The sequence below is a fragment of the Phaseolus vulgaris genome, chromosome 5 (assembly GCF_051622355.1).
Source record: "Phaseolus vulgaris cultivar YP4 chromosome 5, ASM5162235v1, whole genome shotgun sequence".
Classification (NCBI taxonomy): Eukaryota; Viridiplantae; Streptophyta; class Magnoliopsida; order Fabales; family Fabaceae; genus Phaseolus; species Phaseolus vulgaris.
Window position 1 is genome coordinate 42,669,555 of NC_143502.1, and position 20,947 is coordinate 42,690,501.

Below are 20,947 nucleotides of genomic sequence, written 5' to 3' on the forward strand. Positions count from 1 at the left end.
TTTTTGCATTTCTGTAATTTTCTTCCTGCACCCCTACATTTTTTGAAATACCAGAATTGTCCTTAATAATTTTGGATGATTTCGAAATAAAAATTTCATGAGTAAAAGGTGTTTTCAGAATAGAGTTTCGTAAGTAAAGTGGATTTCTGTAATAGAAAATCCAGAAGACAAAACCCATTCCAAAATATATTTTTTAATTTTTTGAATGATAAATTCAAAATTCATAAAATTTATTCAGAAAGTTTCCAAAAATAATAATCTAGAAGTTATTTTTATAAAGGATATAAATTGGTCTTTTCTAAAAATGACAAGGTGTAGGAAGCCTTTTGTTCGGGTGCGAGAGAAACATCCATTAAATTGTAGGTCAATCTGACTAAGATCTATTTTGAATCCTATTTAAGAGATTCCTTGATTTGGATTGCTGATTAAGATCTATTTTGAATCCTATTTAAGAGATTCCTTGATTTGGATCGAAGTAATGTCACTTCATCTTTATCAAACTTACTACAATCTATCTTTTTTTTGTTATTTTAAGATGGTTAAAGATTTTTTTTTTTTACGTGACTGTTATTTTAAGATGGTTAAAGATTATAACGAGAAATCGTGTAGTATATATTATATAGAATAATGTTTACTTTTATTCAAAGTTTGAAGGCTATCTTATTATATCACTAGTAGATCATTCTTTAAAAGTTTATAGCTATATAATATACAAATATCATCTCTCAGAGTTTATATTTACTAGTAATAAATAAATATTAACCTATTCAGTTGTTTTCATGTATTATTTGTTAAAACCGACCTCTTTTAAAAGTATTAAATTGACGGAAGAAATACGTTTTAAATGATAGGTGAAGCTATCGCAACCGAACGTTACACAATATAGTAATGAAGTGGAATGACGAAATGTTAGCATATGTCATAAAGAGAAAGACAGAATAAAAGTTATTTCAGAAAAAACCACTAAACTATTCAGAAAATTGCTTCCAATGAACTACAAAAGTTATTTCAACAAAAAATCAAAAAATCAGTCAAAGTCAAGAAAAAAACTCACAAAGAGTAGTTTAAGTTTAAAATTATAGTAAAAAAAATTAAAAAATAAAATACTTTATTAATATAAGTTATGAGTCGATTTTTTTTTTTTTATCAGAAAAAGTTATGGATCGGTTAACATATATAATGTAGAAATATATTATTTAATACGTAAAACTATAAAGTATTGATCACATTTCATTCAATCCTAGTTGATAATCTATACTATTATGCTTTTTTTAAAAAATTGGAATTTCTCTCAAACTTGCATATTTGTACTTATTATTTATGCAAATATAGATGATTATATCGTCCAACATTTCAAAATAAACATTTAAAATATTTATAAAGTTTCTGTAATATTTACATATTTCTCCAAATATTACATTCAAATAAAATGAAAGATTTTCAAATATTACATTCAAAATGAAATAAAAGCTTTTCAATAGTAATTTATTTAAAATATTTCATCAATAATATTTATTTAACTTATTTCATCAATTCAGTATTGTTTTTATTTAGTTAGACAACTTATGGAAGATGTCATGAGTACTAACATCATATGGTAACACTTGTTTGTTCTATACTTAATAATATGTTTAGTTATTGATCACATTTCATTCAATCCTAATTGATAATCTATACTATTATGCTTTTTTTTTTAAATTGGAATTTCTCTCAAACTTGCATATTAAAAAAAATTAATATTTTTCATTCCTTGAGATTTTCGTCTTAAAAAGTTATTGTTAATAATATCACATTATTTAGGAGTTGAGGTCAAGAGTACTTTAAATACAACTTTCTCCCTTAAACTACAGATACACCTTTTAAGGACAAAACTGTGACGGAATTCTAAACTCCAGAGTGAACAATACACACAAAAATTATTAAATAAAAAGTAAGTTTAGAGACAAAAATAATTAGTCACTATATCGACTAAATTATATATTATTTTAGAGATTACAAAATTATTGGTATCTAAAGTAGTTTTATTATTAATAAAAAATTATAAAATAATTTATAAATTAGTATCTAAATTAACTATCAAATTTTAGCTATTAATATTTTAGATTATAAATTAGTTTCTAAAAAATTAACATAGATTAATTTATTTAAATGAATTATTTTTAAATCTATCTAAACCACTTAGCTCAACCTAGATTTGAACTAACTCGACTCGACCTTGACTAATGGATTTAGCCTGACTCTAACCAAGATCAACTTAACTCAACTTAGTGCTACCTTACTTGGTATGATTTTACCTAATAATTCATAACTTAAAATAATCTAGATATACCTTGATTTTGAATTTTTAAAATTCAAAAAATTATTCAAATATATGTCCAATGTTAATCTAAATAAATAGATTAGACTTAAAATAAAAATATAATTTGAATTTACAATAATTTTATTGAAATAGATTTAAAATAATATGAATTTGAATAACTATAGATTAGATTTTACAATTTAGATATGAAAAAGGAAACAACTTCCTATAATCTAGTCTAATTTGAAATCTATTGTCAAAATTAATATTAACCAAGTTTTTCTATAATATTTTAAAAATCATCTCTCAATTTAATATGAAAATTAAATATTAATTATTTTTCTGATTTTTCTTTTTCATTTTTACACTCTAAATCACATAATTAAAATAAACAAAAATATAATTAATTTGAAACAATTTGTTTTTAAAAATGTTTCGGACAGAGATTGTAACTTACATATTTGCCTATTCCTAGTAAAGTTGGGATTTCCAATATTTGTTTATATAAAATTTATTCATTATTTTATTTTGTTTAAAATATTTTGAGCAACTTAAGGTAGTTTCCTTGTACATGGGTTTCGGGACACATTTTGTTGTCGTTGTGATGCTCAATTTTCTTAAAAAAAAGATCTGAAGAAGAACCTAAGTGTTGATAAGAAATAATGGTCTTTTTTACGCGTGAAGACCATACGAATTTGACTATAAAATTGGCTTTACCTTGTGATTGGTAGAAACAGATGATGTTTTTGGAACTTTCAACCTTAATCTTCTCATTTTTCTGCATTCCTTAACTTAACTGCGAAGCATCCTTAACTATATAACCAAAAAAATTCCTCAGAAAGCTTCATCTGCAATTTCTCTGCTACAAAGCCCTTCTATTTTCTGCAACCAAGTTTTTATAATATGGTAGGTCACTTCCTTCAAAAAAAATCTCTTTAATTTCATTATTTATATACTTTCTTAATCCCTGTGCAACTTTTTTTAGGGTTTAGTTTTCACACAGTAAAATTTTTAGATTGTCTATTAATTGAAAATTAATCTAAATATTTAAAAAAAAAATAGTATTATGGTATTTATTAATTTAGAGTTTAATGATTGTACTGTTTTAATTGACTTTTACATCATTATTACTTCATGATTTTTGCATATCATATTTTCATCAATTTACAATTAAAACATAAAAGTATGAGAAAATAGTTAATGGGGAATTGCAAGTAAATTTTCATTTTCTCTAATTTATATATATGTTTGAATTCACTTATTTCAATTATTGTGCTTCATTGACTCAAGGTCTGAAGACCAAGACCAACCTTTTCTTTCTTCCTACACCTCCATAATTTCTTGTGTAACCCCATACTTCCTAAATACTAAAAATATCTTATTTTTATTTATTTTGGAATAAGTGATTTAGAAAAACTTTGTATTATAGAAATAGAAGATATTTTAAGACTGAGAAAACCTTCTAAATTCTATAATTTAATACATTCATAGTATCCAGAAGATATTTTCATATTATAGAATCTAAAAATTATTTTCAAATTCGGAAATATTCTTCGAATTCTATAATCCAGATGTATTTTTTTTAAAAAAAATTGGATTGTAGAGTCCAAAAGATATTTCTAAATTCAAAAATACCTTTCGAATTTACAATTTGGGAGGTGTAAATAGATAAAAAAATACTTTTCCATATTTTAGAATGCATAATGTATTCTTTTAAAGACAAAATGATATTTTCGACTGACCTATGAAAATATCGTAAGAATGCATGAAAGTGCAAAAAAGAAACACCCTTGGAACAAACTGAAACATACATGGTATTAGTTAAGCCCAAAAGACCAACCTCTTTGAACAAACCTTATGGTGAGAGAAGATCAAAGTGTGTCATTCATTTTAGACTTTTTTTTCTTCTAAACTAAATAGCATAGTGAACCTTATATGATTGCCTATTTCGAAAAATAATCAAAACAATCAAGCTATTTCAAATTTTTTTCTTAAATTCTTGCTCTATTGTGTCGGGAAGAACAAAAGTTTTGGCATAATGTTTTAATAACGCGCATACTTTTAGCTTGATGAAACATGTTAACTATGAACTGACTAATCTGCTTGTCGATTCTGTAGGAACAAACACTCTCCTTTGAATTTGAGGTATTGTTGCTTTCTACATTATCTATTTTAGTTATGTTTCATCTGTTCATATTCAAATTTTGGTTTCCTATGTGAAAAACTTGTTGACATTATTTTCCTGATAATTTATATCAGCATGAATTTGTTCAAAACACTGAAAGAGTAAAATCTGTTGATCTCCATCCAAGTGAGCCATGGTATGTAACAAACCTTCTATATTGACTTGTTTAACATTTTTTATGGCACCTTCAACGAATTACATGTGATATATGTTTCTCATGCAGGATTCTACTGGGTTTATATTCAGGAACTGTTTCTATTTGGAACTACCAGACAAAGGTAATCAATTATACCTGCACTTATGTACTAAGTACAATGACACAATTGATAATAGTAATGTAGGAGATCCCAGATAGATATTTCATTCTTTACAAGTGAACGTAAAACTTACTTTATAAGCTGATTTTATGAGGTTGAGTTAGACTTAAAGTTCACTTCTTAACATGATATCATAGTCATTTCAAACCTGTCTTAGTGATTGTTTGTTGGTCTATTAGATCACTTACTATTGGGTCGTTATTACGTACGAGTTGATATACTCGGCGTGAGGGAAATGTGTTGGAAATTTCACATCGACTAGATATTAAGACATTTCATTCTTTATAAGTGTGTGCCATTAGACTATAGAACTAGTAGTTGTTCTGTATCTGTCTGCTTGGAACTTTATTGTTAACCTTCATTTTGATACCTTTTCTTATTTTGATAATATGGCAGTGTGAAGAGAAGTCTTTAAAAGTCAGCGAATCCCCTGGTAAATTACAACACTTGTGTGACTTACAAACTTTTGCTTCCTCTGTTATAATTTTATTTGTGCTACATGTCTCAGTATCTTACGTTTGTTCTGTGTTTTTTTTTCCAATGTTTGCAGTCAGATCAGCAAAGTTCATTCCTCGGGAAAACTGGATTGTTGCAGCTACAGATGACAAATATATTCGCGTCTACAATTATGACAAAATGGAAAAGATAGTAGAATTTGAGGAACACAAAGATTATATAAGGAGTTTAGCAGTTCATCCTTTCTTGCCATATGTAGTGTCAGCTTCAGATGATCAAGTTCTAAAAGTGTGGAATTGGAAGGAAGGTTGGTCTTGTATTGAGAATTTTGAAGGGCATTCACACTATGTGATGCAAGTGGCATTTAACCCGCAGGATCCCTCTACCTTTGCTAGTGCATCCCTTGATGGCACCTTGAAGGTATGATAGTATTAGTATCCATGAGCTCGAACACATTTATAAGGAACAAATTCTTTTGAATCAGTTAAGAAACATCTTTCTGCTATAAAAAAAACTGAAACATATTTGTGCACATAAATTTTTATTGTTAATTTATATAATTCATAATCATATATAGATCTGTGTCTCAGTATCCTACATTTTAGAGATTATATGTATCTCCATGTCTCTGTATCTTTCATTTTAGAGATTATATGTATCTTCATGTCTCCGTATCCTTCATTTTAAAGATTATACGTATCTTCATGTCTCTGTATCCTTCATTTTAGAGATTATACGTATCACAATCTCTGTGTCCGTGTCTGTGTTACATAGATTAGAATCCCTTACCTTCAAATCTTATGACTGCAATCTCAAATTCATTGACTAACATTTTTCTGTAATTGTCTTCTTTTTTGTAGATTTGGAGTCTTGATTCCTCGGTACCAAAATTTACCCTGGAAGGACACAAGAAAGGAGTGAATTGTGTTGATTATTTCATAAGCAATAGCAAACAATATCTTTTTAGTGGTTCTGATGATTACACTGCCAAGGTTTGCTTATCCATAGTTACTTACTGCTTAAAAGTAGTTTTTCAGTCCTTTGAGCTATTTCTCATCAAAATCATAATCCAAATTTCTACAGGTTTGGGATTATCAGTCTAGAAACTGTTTACAGACACTTGAAGGACATGAAAACAATGTCACTGCCACATGTGCTCATCCTGAGCTCCCTATAATAATAACAGCTTCAGAGGATTCTACTGTTAAAATATGGGATGCTGTCACTTACAGGTATTCATTAGCCATTTGATGTCTCGTTTTCATTTGGTATGAACCATATAAATCAAAATTTACAATTGAAAATCTTACATCGACTAAAAATTATATCATTTCATAATATATAAGTAGGGGCAAAACTCATAAACCAGTTTTATGAGGCTGAGGTTGGTTTAAGGTCCTTCTTATTTAGTGTGTCAAAGAAACTTTCTGGTTATTCAAATTTTAAACAGTTGCCACTTGCCATTAACTTTGCAGGCTTCAAACCACGTTGAACTTTGGTCTCGAGAGAGTGTGGACTATTGGCTACAAGAAAGGATCATCACAGTAATTATCTGAAACTTCCCTTGACTTAAAAAAGGAAAAAAATAAAAATCTTGCTATAATTTCTCACTGACTGCAATCACATTGCTGCTCTGTGCAGGCTTGTTTTTGGATGTGACAAAGGCTTCGTCATTGTCAAGGTAAATCTCGTAGCTGCCAAATGAAACAAGTTTTGAAACCTTAATATCCTTATAGAAGTAAATACAAGTTTATACTTAAAATTTTATAATCTTAGACACTGATTTTAAATGAATTATTATAATTCTGCAATTTAACTTCTAAATGTACTTCTCACTTTATCAGTTACACCTTTTTTTTCAGATTTCTGAAGGAAGAATCCAATAAGCCAGAAGACAAGTACTTATGCTGAGCTTAACTGCTGATAGAGCATGATATTCTGCAGTTAGGTTAAACGTTTGTTTCTAAGTTGTTCTTAGAATCTACGTTTCTCTTTATGTACTAGTGTGTGTACCTGTGTGTTCGGATTCATGTGTTTTAATTTCTGTGATATATTCAATAACATATGTTTTCATTTCTTGCACCTCCATATAATTTTAAAATTCGAAATATATTTTTTACAATCCCATGTACGATTACAGATACAAATAAAATTTTACAAAATGTTATGGTTTCAAAAATTAAACATCAAATTATATAATCAGTATGTGTATCCTAAATTTGAATATACATACTTAATTATACAATTAAATATTGGATACTAAATTATACAATTAAATATTGATTAATTCTTCTTGCACTATATCAATTGTGATACACATCCGGCACATGTATAAAAAATGTCTATTTTATCCTTAATTTTTGGGATATCCATATCTGTAACATAAATAAGACAGTTCTGGATATATAAATTTGGAATTGAGATGTGTCTTTCGGATATGATCATCCATAACATAGAAATGTATTTTAGACGTTAAGATTTGAAAGTTTTTTTTCTCATTTCATTTCAGATGCAAAAATTTCAGAAAAAGTATCAATGATAATTTAGAATTAAAAAAAAATATGGATGCATATGAGAATTGATCTGGTACGGAATATTAACACCTCCATATGTTCTTCTCTCACCTCCATAAATTTTCATATTTCCAAAAATATTTCTATGTAATATTTCGGATTATATAATTCAGAAGTCTTTTTTCAAATTCTTAATTAGTTTTCGGATTGTATAATTCAGAAGTTTTTGTTCAAATACATGATTAGTTTTCGGATTACATAATCTGAAAGTCTTTTTTAGTTTTCGGATTATGTAATCTAAAAGTTTTTTTTCAAATACGTGTTCAAATTAATCCAAAAACTACTCTATAGGATGATAAAAAGAAATAAAAATATATTTTTAGGAGATGGCAGAAGAAACTACGGAGGTGCATGAAGAAATAGCCAATTAGTCATAGATATTAATTTTCTATTAGCATAAGTATCCTGTTTGAATATCCGAATCCAGTTAATAAAAGGCCCGTAACAAAGAGTCTTCGGGGGCACCAAACATCTATAAAAAGAAGAAAGAATGAAGAAAAGGGGTTTTCTTCTTTTAAGAAAATTCATCTTCAATAACCGAAACACAAACCTTTACCCACGACATAATATAATTTATTACTTGATCCGGCAGTAAAATTTGTACATAGTATATTCTGTTTAGTAAAGTATTGAACCCTTTGAAATATTAATAATAATTTTCGATTATCGATCAATGATATCTTTATGGCCCACACCAAAAAGAAATTTCATTGATATAGAGAAAAAATAAATTTATTATTTTAGACTGAAAATTAGTTATTTATATAATGGTTAATAGAAATTTAGTTTATTACACAATTATAATAGAAAATTTATCTAATTCAACTAATTAAAATTTCATTTAAAACTATTAAAGAGGATATTTTAGAACAAAAATACTATAAAATTAAGCGAATAGAAATTCACCATACAAAAATAAATACCCTAGTCAGATTGATCTCAAAATTTAGTTTTCGAAATTTTTATTAAGAATAAAATTAAGTATAAAGTACTAAGCATATTATTTTTTTAAAGTATAGACATTGACACGAACTCTTAGACGAAGGATACAAATATACGTACAATCTCTAAAATATAGGAAACGGATATATATATATATATAACATAATTATTAATTATATAATTTAATAATAATAAAGATTTATTTACATAAGTATGTTTCAGTTTTTTTAAGTAGAAAGATATTTTTCATGGCTGATTCAAAAATATTTATTTATTATTTTTTAATCATAACAAAAATTTATACAACAAATTTAATTTTTTAAAATATTAATGTATTTCTCATTTTAAGATTGTGTGATAACCGTGCTAAAATTGTTTAAAATCTAACAAATATTTTTTTAAATTAAATACTCCATTGATACATATTCTATAAATGTCAGTGTACAATACATATCGATACATACACACTATTTAAGAGAAGTTGTCCGAGTTCATAACTCTCTATTTATAATTTAACGAATTAAATGAATATGATAAAAATTATACATAAAATAAAACATGAAAAAAAGAGCTTTCGGAAATCTTATAAAAGTAAAAGTTATTTAATATATAAAAAGTGGGTCCGAGGAGCCACGTGGAAAGCACGTCATTGCCACGATGTCACCATTCCCCGTATATTTCCGCACCACCATGAAGCATACGGTGTGACAAGGCACAGGGTAGTATCCGATCCAGTGGCATTTTCGTAATCTCGCGTAGCTGCATAGCACCGCTCTCCTTCGTTGGTTCGTTCATCCTCATGTTATTTACACCGTGCTCTCCTACAATACAAATAACCATATTTCTCTCCCTCGCTCCCTCCCTCTCTCTCTCTCTCACTGAGCTCGATCTCCTTGGGCTCGTCGAATTCGGTTTCTGATCTCCGAAGATTGATCTCGGTAGAGGCTAGTGCACTCTCCAATCTGCAGAAATGGTGAGCTTCCTCTCTGATCTGCTCCTCCGCAAACGCTTCTGCATTCCTAACAACCTTAGATCTGGACCGAATTCCCTTCGATTTCATGTTTTATCTTTCCGTCCTTCGCGCTTTCAATTTCGAATGCTTTTCTACCTGTTGCTTGAAATGCGAGCCTCGCAATTCGCTTTTCCAGCTCTTGCTATTTCAATTTCAATGTGATCTACTGTGGAACCGTGCACTGACTCGTGTTTTCTGTTTGTTTGTTTGTTTTCTCTCCTGTTACTTGCATTTGCAGCCTCTCAGACTCGAAATCAAGGTAATTGTGTCTGTATTCTGAATCAATGTATTTTTGTTTTGGTTTCCCGTGGATTTTTTATTTCCTGCCTACGAGATTAGATTTCTCGGAAACTAAGCGCAATGTGAATGGTTAACTTTCTGGCTACTTAATCTAACTTGTTATTGTAAAATTTGATCAGCGAAAGCTTGCGCAAAGATCAGAAAGAGTAAAATGCGTGGATCTGCATCCAACAGAACCATGGTAATGCCTCTTATTCTGCTGTAGTTTTGTTTCTGAATCTAATTTTTTATGTGAGGAAACTTTATTATTGGGAATTATCTGTAGTTTGCGGCGATTTAGTCACTAATAGTGATGTTTGTCATCCGAGGTTACCGTTGGTGTCATTTAATTAATTACTTGAAGCAACCTTGTCAATGCAGGATTCTGGCGAGTTTATACTCTGGAACTGTCTGTATCTGGAACTACCAATCTCAGGTGTGCAATTCTTTATGTATATTGTCATGAATGAGTTTTTTTTTTTCTAACTGAGAAATGTAATGGTTGATATGCATATCTTGGCACTTAGTCAGACACAGGTGTTTGTCGATTGATCTACAAACAAGCCACCTTTTGCATGGTGCCCATATATAATGAGCTACTGATTCAAATAGGGGGACCTATTTTATCCATAGTTCCTTCCAATTTCAAGTATCTATATTATATGATTGATTGAACAGAATAGTGTATGATGTAGAGACTCATTAAGTGATGTATTGAACGAATAAATGGTGCTCTTTAAGTGATTTTGTCTTGAAGCATGGCTAGAAAATATTATAGTATTTTGTACTTCAAAATGGATTGAAACTAGGACTTGAGTGAAATTTACATACTGGTAAGTAATTTGATGAGTAAACTGTGTGTTTCTTTAATCCATATCACACCCTTTTGAAAATTCCAAAGTAAGACCAGTAATTAATCCCATTTAATTGATTCTATGATCACCATTTGGCATTTGTCTTTGCTTTTAACACTTCACATTATGCAAGCTTGATTTTGCAGTTTCTAGTGCATTGCGTTGCGGTTTGTGGCCTTGTTTGTCTATGATGCATATTGGTCTTGATTGTTTGTTTATAGTTTCATAGCTTGCGACACATTCATTGTATCTTCATAGATTGTTAATAAGGGAAGGATGTTAGTTTCTAACTCTCCTGTTTTATATTTAAATCCTTCACAAAACTGCTGCTTTAAATGGGTTGTTGTTAATTTCAATGGAGATTTGGTTATGTTATTAACATAATTTAATTTATTCTATTTCAGACCATGACCAAATCTTTTGAGGTTACTGAGTTGCCAGGTACATGAAGTCATGAACCTTCTTTAGTCTATTTGTTTGTATATCTACCTCTTGATGCATTTTCTCAAAGGCACACTTTTCTTTTCATATTCAATTTTTTTTCTTGCATAGAAAACCACTAGAGCTCTTGTACAATTTGATTTTGCAGTTAGATCGGCCAAGTTTATTGCACGCAGACAGTGGGTTGTTGCTGGAGCAGATGATATGTTTATTCGTGTATATAATTATAACACGATGGATAAGGTCAAAGTATTTGAAGCACATACTGATTACATTAGGTGTGTGGCAGTTCATCCCACCCTTCCTTATGTGCTTTCATCATCTGATGATATGCTCATAAAGCTCTGGGATTGGGAAAAAGGTTGGGTCTGTACCCAGATATTTGAAGGCCATTCTCATTATGTCATGCAAGTTACATTTAATCCCAAAGACACAAACACCTTTGCCAGTGCATCTCTTGATCGGACCATAAAGGTATATTTATGTTGTTTCCTTTTGTGCTAAATAAATAAATCTATGATCCTATGATATAATGCATCAATGCAACTGTTTTCTTCTTTTTCAGATTTGGAATCTTGGCTCTCCTGACCCTAATTTTACATTGGATGCACATCAGAAGGGAGTGAATTGCGTTGATTATTTTACAGGTGGTGACAAACCGTATCTAATCACTGGTTCTGATGATCACACTGCCAAGGTTTTGTTTTAATATTGGTTTTCATTTGTTTGCTTGATTGATTTATCTGTTTATGCAATTATATACATAAAATATGTATCACGTATGAAGAGGAATAACAGTTGAAACATACATATATGCATATAACATACGAGGAGGAATAACAGTTGAAACTTACGAAACAGGTATGGGATTATCAGACCAAAAGTTGTGTCCAGACCCTAGATGGCCACACACACAATGTATCTGCTGTATGCTTCCATCCTGAACTTCCTATAATCATTACTGGTTCTGAAGATGGTACAGTACGCATATGGCACTCCACGACTTATAGGTAAAGTGAAATGCACAGATTACTGAGCTATGAGGTTTAACATTATGCTTATTCCATTTGTCATTTTGCTCTAGTTTTTTTTTCTTCCTTGGTCATCATTTGTGTTGGAAATTGGATTATTTGCTTATGATTGACTTTTGACCTTAGAGACCAAGGCTTATATGGGTCTGCCCTTTTTGTTTTTTGCTGTTTCTATTGGTACATAAAAGATTGGAAAGGTTTATTTTGGTGACTATAATGTCTAGATTTGATTTAAAATTAAGATAGCACATATTGGGATTGACAGGATATATTTATTTCTTCATTTTTCCATTTAATTTCAAGTGTCTGTTTTTAAGCTGTTGCTATATTTATTGGAAGTATATTTTAAAAAAAAATATTATGGTTTGATGTGCTTGCAGGCTTGAGAACACATTGAACTATGGCCTTGAAAGAGTTTGGGCTATTGGATACTTGAGGGCTTCCCGTCGGTGGGTTTTTTGTGGATAATTTTTTTGCAATTTCTTAATATAATTTGTTATACCCTTGAACAATGTTGAGTGGGAGACTGGCAAAGTATGCTTGAATTATGAAGTCTCCTTGCCTTTACTCCTTTTTCATAACCAAAATTATCGGGTGCATTCAAACAGAGTTGTGATTGGCTATGATGAAGGAACAATTATGGTCAAACTTGGTCGAGAGGTACCTGTGGCTAGCATGGACAACAGCGGGAAAATTATTTGGGCTAAGCATAATGAAATCCAGACTGTCAATATCAAAAGTGTAGGAGCAGATGTAGAGGTGTGAGCTCTATTATACCTTTATTTGGCTGTATAATTTGCGAGCAAGAACTGTCAAGTTCCCTTTATTTTTAGTGACGTGCAAGTACTATGCTTCTTAGATTGCTGATGGAGAAAGGTTACCTTTAGCTGTTAAGGAGTTGGGCACCTGTGATCTCTATCCCCAAGTGAGTTAATATACCTTTTTATATTTTGTTTCATTCTTTTTCCCAGCTTTTATATTTTTAATTATTTTTGCTCTAATGCAAAATTTGACAAATTCAGAAAGTGGCATATGTACATTATTTAGCAAATTAGATATTTTGGTACAGTTACATTGACCTCATCATTGGCATTTTCTCATGTTTCATGAATCATGCTCAAGTTTCCATTTTCTTTGTATTAAAAAAGATTGTGTTTGCATGTAGGATTAAATTGGTCATCTAGCCATCCTCGTTTTAGATATTGTTTATATACCATGGATATAAATTTATGTATGCTTAAATGATATTTTATTATGTAGTAGGCAGGCCTTGAAATGCAAAATTTAGTGTCTGGTTGAGCATTTATATACTTGATTTTATAAAATTGATTTAGTTACAAGTGAGCTTGAAGTAATATATTTAAAAATTAAATTTGAGATAAAATGGGATTTAAATTTCTCAATTCAATACAAAAGCTACATTTTTTCACTTTTAGTAAACATGCTTTTAAAAACAAAATTACGTTTGACAAAAAAATAACAAACATGTCTTTTTTAGTCAAAATCATAACCCAGAAAAGTTGTAATTGCAGGTATCTTGTGTTGTTAAACTTAGGCATCTATATAATATAGCAAACCAGTTGGTAGTTTGGAATTATTTTTTGTAGTTTCTAATTTATATTCATAGATGTTAGTTTTAATTAAAATAGTTCTTATTGCTGGTTGGTTCAATCATCAGCAATGTTTTATGGGTGGTTGGTTGGTGATTGTTGATTTAATTTTGTGTGCAGAATTTAAAGCACAATCCAAATGGGAGGTTTGTTGTTGTATGTGGAGATGGTGAGTATATTATATACACTGCATTGGCTTGGAGAAATAGGTCATTTGGTTCAGCACTGGAATTTGTTTGGTCTTTTGAGGGAGAATATGCTGTCAGAGAGAGTACATCAAAGATTAAAATTTTTAGCAAAACTTTCCAGGTTTGTTCTTCTCTAAAAACTTTATAATATTGTGCTTTGTGTAAGGAAAGTTGTGATGAGAACTGTTAGAATAGTTTATATTATCTTCTAAGCAACTTTGTAAAAGCTGCATTTTGTTGTATCTATTTATCTATCTATCACCTAGAGTCCTAGGGGTGTACTTTATTTTGTTTCTTATTTTCTCTCTTTGTTCTTTTGTTGCAAGATACACATATGTGTATCAGTGTGCTCTACTTGTTATTGTTTGACGAGGAAAATGTTGTTTGGTGTCTTCTGTTGCTGGCTACTGTCTTTCTCTCCAGCAAGCACCAGATCCAGAGCATCTCTTCGAGTGACACATAACCCAACTGATCATAGAGGCAAATTCCACCTCACACCACTTATTTACGCCAAGGCATGGGTTCCATGTGGTGCCTTTCGGTCCCTAGAGCTATGTTGTGCCACCTCCATTGGTTTCACCAGCCTCTTTAGTCCCTGTTTTAATCATCTTTCTATCCTTCCCTTACTTGTTGAAGCATCGACCCTCTTGAACGCCTTACAAGTTTCCGTTTTTACCCTTCCCTTCCAAAATGTCTTTCGGACCTGCCCATTTTTTTTCTCAATTACTTTTAATAAAGCTTAATGGAAAAATTTCCTATCTCGGTATGCATTTCTTGATCAAGGTTTCCATGATCACTTGGAAAATATAGTAGTTTAATATCATTAGAAAATGTTGAACAATGGAAGAAGCTAGATTTTCAACTTTGAGCTTTGTTATGACAATTGTGAAACCCTCATTTTGGGAACCCTCATAATTCAAAGCGTGTGAATCCTTTTGGAAGAAGACTCATTATTTTTGCGAATGAAGTTCAATGGCTTTATGACAAAAAGTGTGTAATTAAACTATGTGAGCTATTAATTTTGCTTATAAGACATTTATATTGGAAGTAGAGTTTGACAAATTTGTTTCAAAGTGAACACCAAGACTTCTATTTTTCATTTTCGTTTATTGAATTGCCTTGATCATCACTCTGGAGAGTTCACTAAAATTTAATCCATATTGTTATAGTGGTCTCCAAATTGAAATAAACTTTGCAATAAATGATCGTCACTCTGGGGAATTCTAAGTTCAAATTCAAACAATGGGTATTTCAGGAAAAGAGGAGTGTCCGACCAACATTTTCTGCTGAAAGAATATTTGGTGGCACTTTACTGGCAATGTGCTCCAATGATTTCATTTGCTTTTACGATTGGGCTGAATGCAGGTTGATCTATCGCATTGATGTCAGTGTGAAAGTAAGTACTTTGATTAGGTGATTGATATTTATCTGTTCTTTCTTTCTTATTCATTGTTAGATTTAATTTTGTTAATTTTCTTTTTTCAGAACCTCTACTGGGCTGACAGTGGTGATCTAGTAACGATTGCTAGTGATACATCATTCTACATTCTGAAGTACAATGTATGGATTCTCATGAACTTCATTTTCTTCTTATACTTTTGACTTGCTTATATTTTGCCCCCAACAATATCTGCTGATTGATATTTGGCCTTTACACATTTTGACTTCCATTATTGCAGCGTGATGTTGTTATATCACATTTAGATAGTGGAAGACCGGTAGACGAGGAAGGTGTTGAAGATGCTTTTGAACTCTTACATGAAATGAATGAGCGTGTTAGGACAGGCATCTGGGTTGGGGATTGCTTTATCTACAACAATTCCTCTTGGAGACTTAACTACTGCGTTGGTGGTGAGGTATTAACTCTTTTTCCATCTAGAGATCTAGTTTAAAAAAAAGTGCTTGCATTCGTTTTTAATTTAATTACAAGCATAATCTGAGACCTTTTGATGCATAATTTTATGTATTTAGGTTACTACAATGTTTCATTTGGACCGCCCTATGTACTTGTTGGGATATCTTGCAAACCAAAGTCGTGTTTATTTGATTGACAAAGAGTTTAAGTAAGTGAAACTTCTATTTTGCTTATTCCAAGTTTTAAATTGAAATAATCTAACTATTTTTCTGTTTCTCAATTGTTTTCAGTGTAATGGGATACACACTACTTTTAAGCTTGATTGAGTACAAGACACTTGTGATGCGTGGTGATTTGGAAAGGGCCAATGAAATTCTGCCATCAATCCCTAAAGAGCATCATAACAGGTAGAAGTTACTTTGTCTAACATTACAAGAGAATGATTACTTTCCTTTCAATGTTTAGAAATGTGTTTGATATGGTTAAAAATTATAAATACTTTTGGTATTAGTTATGCTTTATAAAGTTATGTATATAATGTATTACATATTACATTCCCTCTATACTTTTTCTTCTGTCCAAGAAAAGTGTGGTATGATCCCATAGAGTTTCAACCTGCTGCAAAATATAAGTTCATCTTTTATAGCTGATTTGGGAGTTTTTGACACTTAATAGTTTTATATGAATAGTTATTACATTTAATTGGGACTTTGTACCATCTTCTTACTTCTCCCCATCTATCTTTGCTTGTTGTGCCATCCTTTTATTGTATTAAACTATCAGTGAATAATATTTACAGACAAGTGTTACATGTTCATTTACCTGTTACTTTGATTTATAATTTTGTTATTTTGTTCAAACTTCAGAGTGTCTTCATATTTTGAAATTTGGTAATTAGTGCTAATATATTACTTACATCGTAATTGAAATACTTGATATTATGATAGTGTGGCTCACTTCCTGGAATCACGAGGGATGATAGAAGATGCTCTTGAAGTAGCTACTGACCCTGACTACAGATTTGATCTAGCGATACAACTTGGAAAACTAGATGATGCAAAGGTATGTTCATGTAACAAGTGTACCAGGAGTTATTGCTAAATTCGTTGAATTCAACTTAAGCATCTAATTTTCTTAATTTCTCTTCTTGACTTTGATTTGGCTATTCATCCTCTTTTGTTGCAGAGTATTGCAATAGAATTACAGAGTGAGACTAAATGGAAGCAGTTGGGAGAATTAGCTATGTCTACTGGAAAGGTGCTTTCTGTGATTTGAATCTTCAAGTGTATTGATTTTTGTGATAGTTGAAGCTTGATTGCGCTCCTAAATATTCATAACCAAATGTACTAAAGATTTCCATGATGATGTGCTTCTGAATTTGACCATGTGCACATGATGTATATAGACCTTATTGAAACTTTTGTGATGCAAGAGACTACGGATTTTAGTTGTGTCCAAATTAAGATTTGCGTCATTGTAAGTTAGAAGTTATGGTCATGCGTTTTGTGTCATCGATACTGATTCTAGTGTATAATTGAGACGTTAAATGTTTTATCTTTTATCTTATTAGAATTAGGATTAATTCTAGAAATTGGGGGAATATACATATTGCTTCTTGTTGCAAATGTCTCTTGTTCCATTGTAGCTCAGTGCTCACTGTATGTTCCATTATTGCAGTTAGAAATGGCTGAGGAATGTTTGCAGCATGCAATGGATTTGAGTGGTTTGTTACTCCTATATTCTTCTTTAGGAGATGCTGAAGGAATATCGAAACTTGCATTCCTTGCTAAGGAACAAGGGAAGAACAATGTTGCTTTCCTGTGCTTATTTATGTTGGGTAAATTAGAAGACTGCCTCCAACTATTGGTAGAAAGGTAATCGTTTAAACTTGTGCTCTTTTCCTTTCTAACATTAGTGGCAGGGAAGAATGATTAGACTGCAGTTACATATATAGCTGACATATGCATTTTGCAGCAATCGAATTCCAGAGGCAGCTTTAATGGCTCGATCTTATCTTCCGAGTAAGGCATCAGAGATAGTGGCAATTTGGAGAAAAGATCTCAATAAGGTAATTTTTTATTCAGGTAGATGATGTTTACTTAGGTTGGAACTTCCTGATATTTACTTCGACTGTGATATTGTGGGAATCTGAATCCTCTACAGTCCTAAAAAAGAACTGCACCTTCTGCTGTGGAAAATATAAGAATCAACACCCATTCATTGTATTTGGTTTCAATATTTTATCATAAAAAACTATTTTTTTCATAAGGTAAATATCTTCTGATCCTAATCAATTATTGTCAGAAGGAATGACCATTCTCTTCAGTTGCCTTGTTTAGGCTAGTCTTGTCACGTCGATAAGTTGCTTGTGGATTAAATAGAGTACATATATTTTGTTACAGGTTAATCCAAAAGCTGCTGAATCATTGGCTGATCCTGAAGAATATCCAAATTTGTTTGAAGACTGGCAAGTTGCACTTGCTGTTGAATCTAAAGCTGCAGAAACAAGGTCAGGATAAAGAATGCATACTTTCTTGCACCTTATCTTGAAGCATCTTAGTAGATTAGCATTTTTGTGAAAAACATCTTCAACTCCATGAAATGTTTACTTTTTCTTTAACTTTTCTTTTTTATCTTAGGGATGTGTACCCTCCTGCGGACCAGTACGTCAACCATGCTGACAAATCACACATTACCCTTGTTCAAGCTTTCAGAAATATGCAGATTGAGGAAGAAGAGGAGCATCTGGAGAATGGGGTATGTTATTTTGTTTTATGCTACATAAATAATAACCTCAATTCATTGTTAGTTGTGGTGTTCGACTGTTAGTTTATTTTGTTGTCCTTTCATAGTTGACTGAACAAAATGGAGAAGAGCACTACACAGAGGAACAAAATGGAGAGGAAGGAAGCCAAGAGGAGGCAGTTGTAGTGGATGCAGATTCTACAGATGGTGCAGTACTCGTTAATGGTAACGAGGCTGAAGAAGACTGGGGTACGAATAATGAAGGAGCCCCGTCAGCCTAAAAGCAATTGGTTGGGGTGGTGTGAAAATCGAAATTTTGTCTCTGGTGATTAATTGTTCTGATGTGCCATTTCTAAACAGTTTCACGACTACCTGTTTTTACTATAACTACTACCACCTGAGTCCTAACATTCTTAATTGCTCTCAATTTTTTTAGAGTATCGGATACTACACTGCAATTAGGCTTATAAAAATAACACTGCAATTTGGCTCTATACTTGAGAATCGGGGAGGAAATAGTAAAATAACATCCATTGACTAACTGTTGCTTACTAGGAATGAGGGCGCTGTAAATATAAACATTATATAGATACTTGACTTTATGAATTCATCCTTGACCAACCATTTATTTGTTATTTTACGAAACTTTATTATTAGACTGTGTATCATTACAATATTACTGAACTCAATGTGAAAGGCACCTCAATAAAGTTGTTTCTTTTAGAGAAAAAAAATAATTTCTCCTTATCCTCGCTTAAATATTCATTTTTGTTGGCAGTGCTTGCCCCACATCACTAGGTCTCGTCAAGACCGTCTGTTCCAGCTTCTGGGATATTTATCTGAGGTTAGGATCAAATTTCCATATTGCGTTGGCTATGACATCTGCATTTGCAAAACATTTGTAAATCAGTAGTCTTAGTCAGTTTGCTGATAAAAATATTTGTTTTAGCATATTCAGCAGTGTATGATTAAATAATAGTTTTTGGTTATTATCATGATCTTATTACCATCCAATCCAACAGACTGTTTCTGGATTGAAAAACTATTCCTTCCTTCCCCATTTGGATGCTTGCATTATGAGTAGTGTTGTGTTTTTTTGTGCATCTGCCAGCATTGCATTTTTTTATGATTGTGCATTACATAAACTCCATGGTTTTCTACTTTACTATTGTCAGTTTCATGTTCTTTACTTTAAAATGCAGGTCTCCTCAAGGTGACATAAAGAGGTTTTTGTGGACTGGTAGTTTGTCTCCTGGTGTTGTGGTTTTGTAGTGCCCTGAATTTTGTCATTTTGCATGTGGTATAAGCAATATTCCATAGGGTCAGTTAGAATTTTCTAGATATATATATAGCACATTCTTTTGAGGCTTTTACCTCAATATATATACTCTTGTCATTGTGAATGTAGAAAAAACGGAACTAGAAATGAGTGACTGCTTAAATTTTAGATAGTTTTTTTCTTTTTTTAAATTTCATGACCATTCTTAAACATTTGATATTTTATGGATTGTAAACATGCATGGTTAATAGAGAAAATAATGATTCCCCCGGTACTTCAACTTGCTGTTACCAACCAGTATTTCTTGAGTCTGCATTATTCCTGAAATCTTTGTACCTGTGAAGTGAGATAAAGTTTTATCATGAACCAAGATTTACAGTTGATAGGTCAAATGAAGTGGGATAAAGTTTGGTTTATACCAATTCATAGTTTACAGTTCATTGCACTATATACAGCACACTAAAGTGTATAATACCTGTCATTCCTAAAAATAGAACACACCAAAATAACTATATTTAGTTTTTTTTCAAAATTTAATTGGGAGGAATTTTACTTCTCAGGTTGGGAAAATAAAAAGAAGTTAAACACTATTTAATTCAATAAAAATGTGATTCAACGGCTCATTATTTGTTTTAAATGCAATTATTCATATAAGAAATAATAAATTTGTTTTCTTCCTAATTATTAAAAATATGGATTTACTTAGGGTGAAAATGAGCTTACAAATAAGGGATTTCATTTTATGATTAAAAAAGTTATGTCACTCAAAATTTGCAATCACGAATTCAAATGTTATTTTGCTCAAAATTTGAAATAAGAGACTAAAAGTTGGTAATTTGAAATCACAAAATTATAGTTGGATGAACATTCCACAAGAACAT

At 31.1% G+C, this 20,947-nt stretch overlaps 2 protein-coding genes across 4 annotated transcripts; both read left to right on the top strand.

Moving 5' to 3' along the window:
* The first annotated feature begins 2,947 nt into the window (after nucleotides 1-2,947).
* Nucleotides 2,948-7,339, top strand: LOC137835971 (coatomer subunit beta'-1). The gene is made up of 11 exons (XM_068644757.2): nucleotides 2,948-3,205; nucleotides 4,418-4,444; nucleotides 4,559-4,620; nucleotides 4,708-4,762; nucleotides 5,198-5,234; nucleotides 5,352-5,677; nucleotides 6,118-6,249; nucleotides 6,341-6,489; nucleotides 6,733-6,801; nucleotides 6,899-6,938; nucleotides 7,120-7,339. The coding sequence occupies exons 1-11, from the start codon at nucleotides 3,203-3,205 to the stop codon at nucleotides 7,141-7,143; spliced, it is 924 nt and encodes a 307-aa protein (XP_068500858.2). The 5' UTR covers nucleotides 2,948-3,202; the 3' UTR covers nucleotides 7,144-7,339.
* Nucleotides 7,340-9,408: 2,069 nt separating this feature from the next.
* LOC137835973 (coatomer subunit beta'-2) lies at nucleotides 9,409-20,346 on the top strand. Of its 3 annotated transcripts, none has more exons than XR_011085174.2 (26): nucleotides 9,409-9,745; nucleotides 10,023-10,043; nucleotides 10,204-10,265; nucleotides 10,445-10,499; nucleotides 11,322-11,358; nucleotides 11,507-11,832; nucleotides 11,924-12,055; nucleotides 12,220-12,368; nucleotides 12,770-12,838; nucleotides 12,998-13,148; nucleotides 13,249-13,314; nucleotides 14,120-14,308; nucleotides 15,443-15,583; nucleotides 15,673-15,747; nucleotides 15,867-16,043; nucleotides 16,159-16,250; nucleotides 16,333-16,449; nucleotides 16,990-17,104; nucleotides 17,228-17,299; nucleotides 17,720-17,916; nucleotides 18,017-18,110; nucleotides 18,445-18,551; nucleotides 18,682-18,799; nucleotides 18,895-19,112; nucleotides 19,566-19,631; nucleotides 19,990-20,346. XR_011085174.2 is itself a non-coding variant. In XM_068644758.2 (26 exons), the coding sequence occupies exons 1-25, from the start codon at nucleotides 9,743-9,745 to the stop codon at nucleotides 19,583-19,585; spliced, it is 2,727 nt and encodes a 908-aa protein (XP_068500859.1). In that variant the 5' UTR covers nucleotides 9,477-9,742; the 3' UTR covers nucleotides 19,586-19,631; nucleotides 19,990-20,346. The 3 variants fall into 3 exon arrangements, 1 of the variants encoding a protein (XP_068500859.1); XR_011085175.2 differs by having other exon boundaries at nucleotides 9,477-9,745; nucleotides 18,895-19,086; XM_068644758.2 differs by having other exon boundaries at nucleotides 9,477-9,745; nucleotides 18,895-19,036.
* Nucleotides 20,347-20,947: the final 601 nt, after the last annotated feature.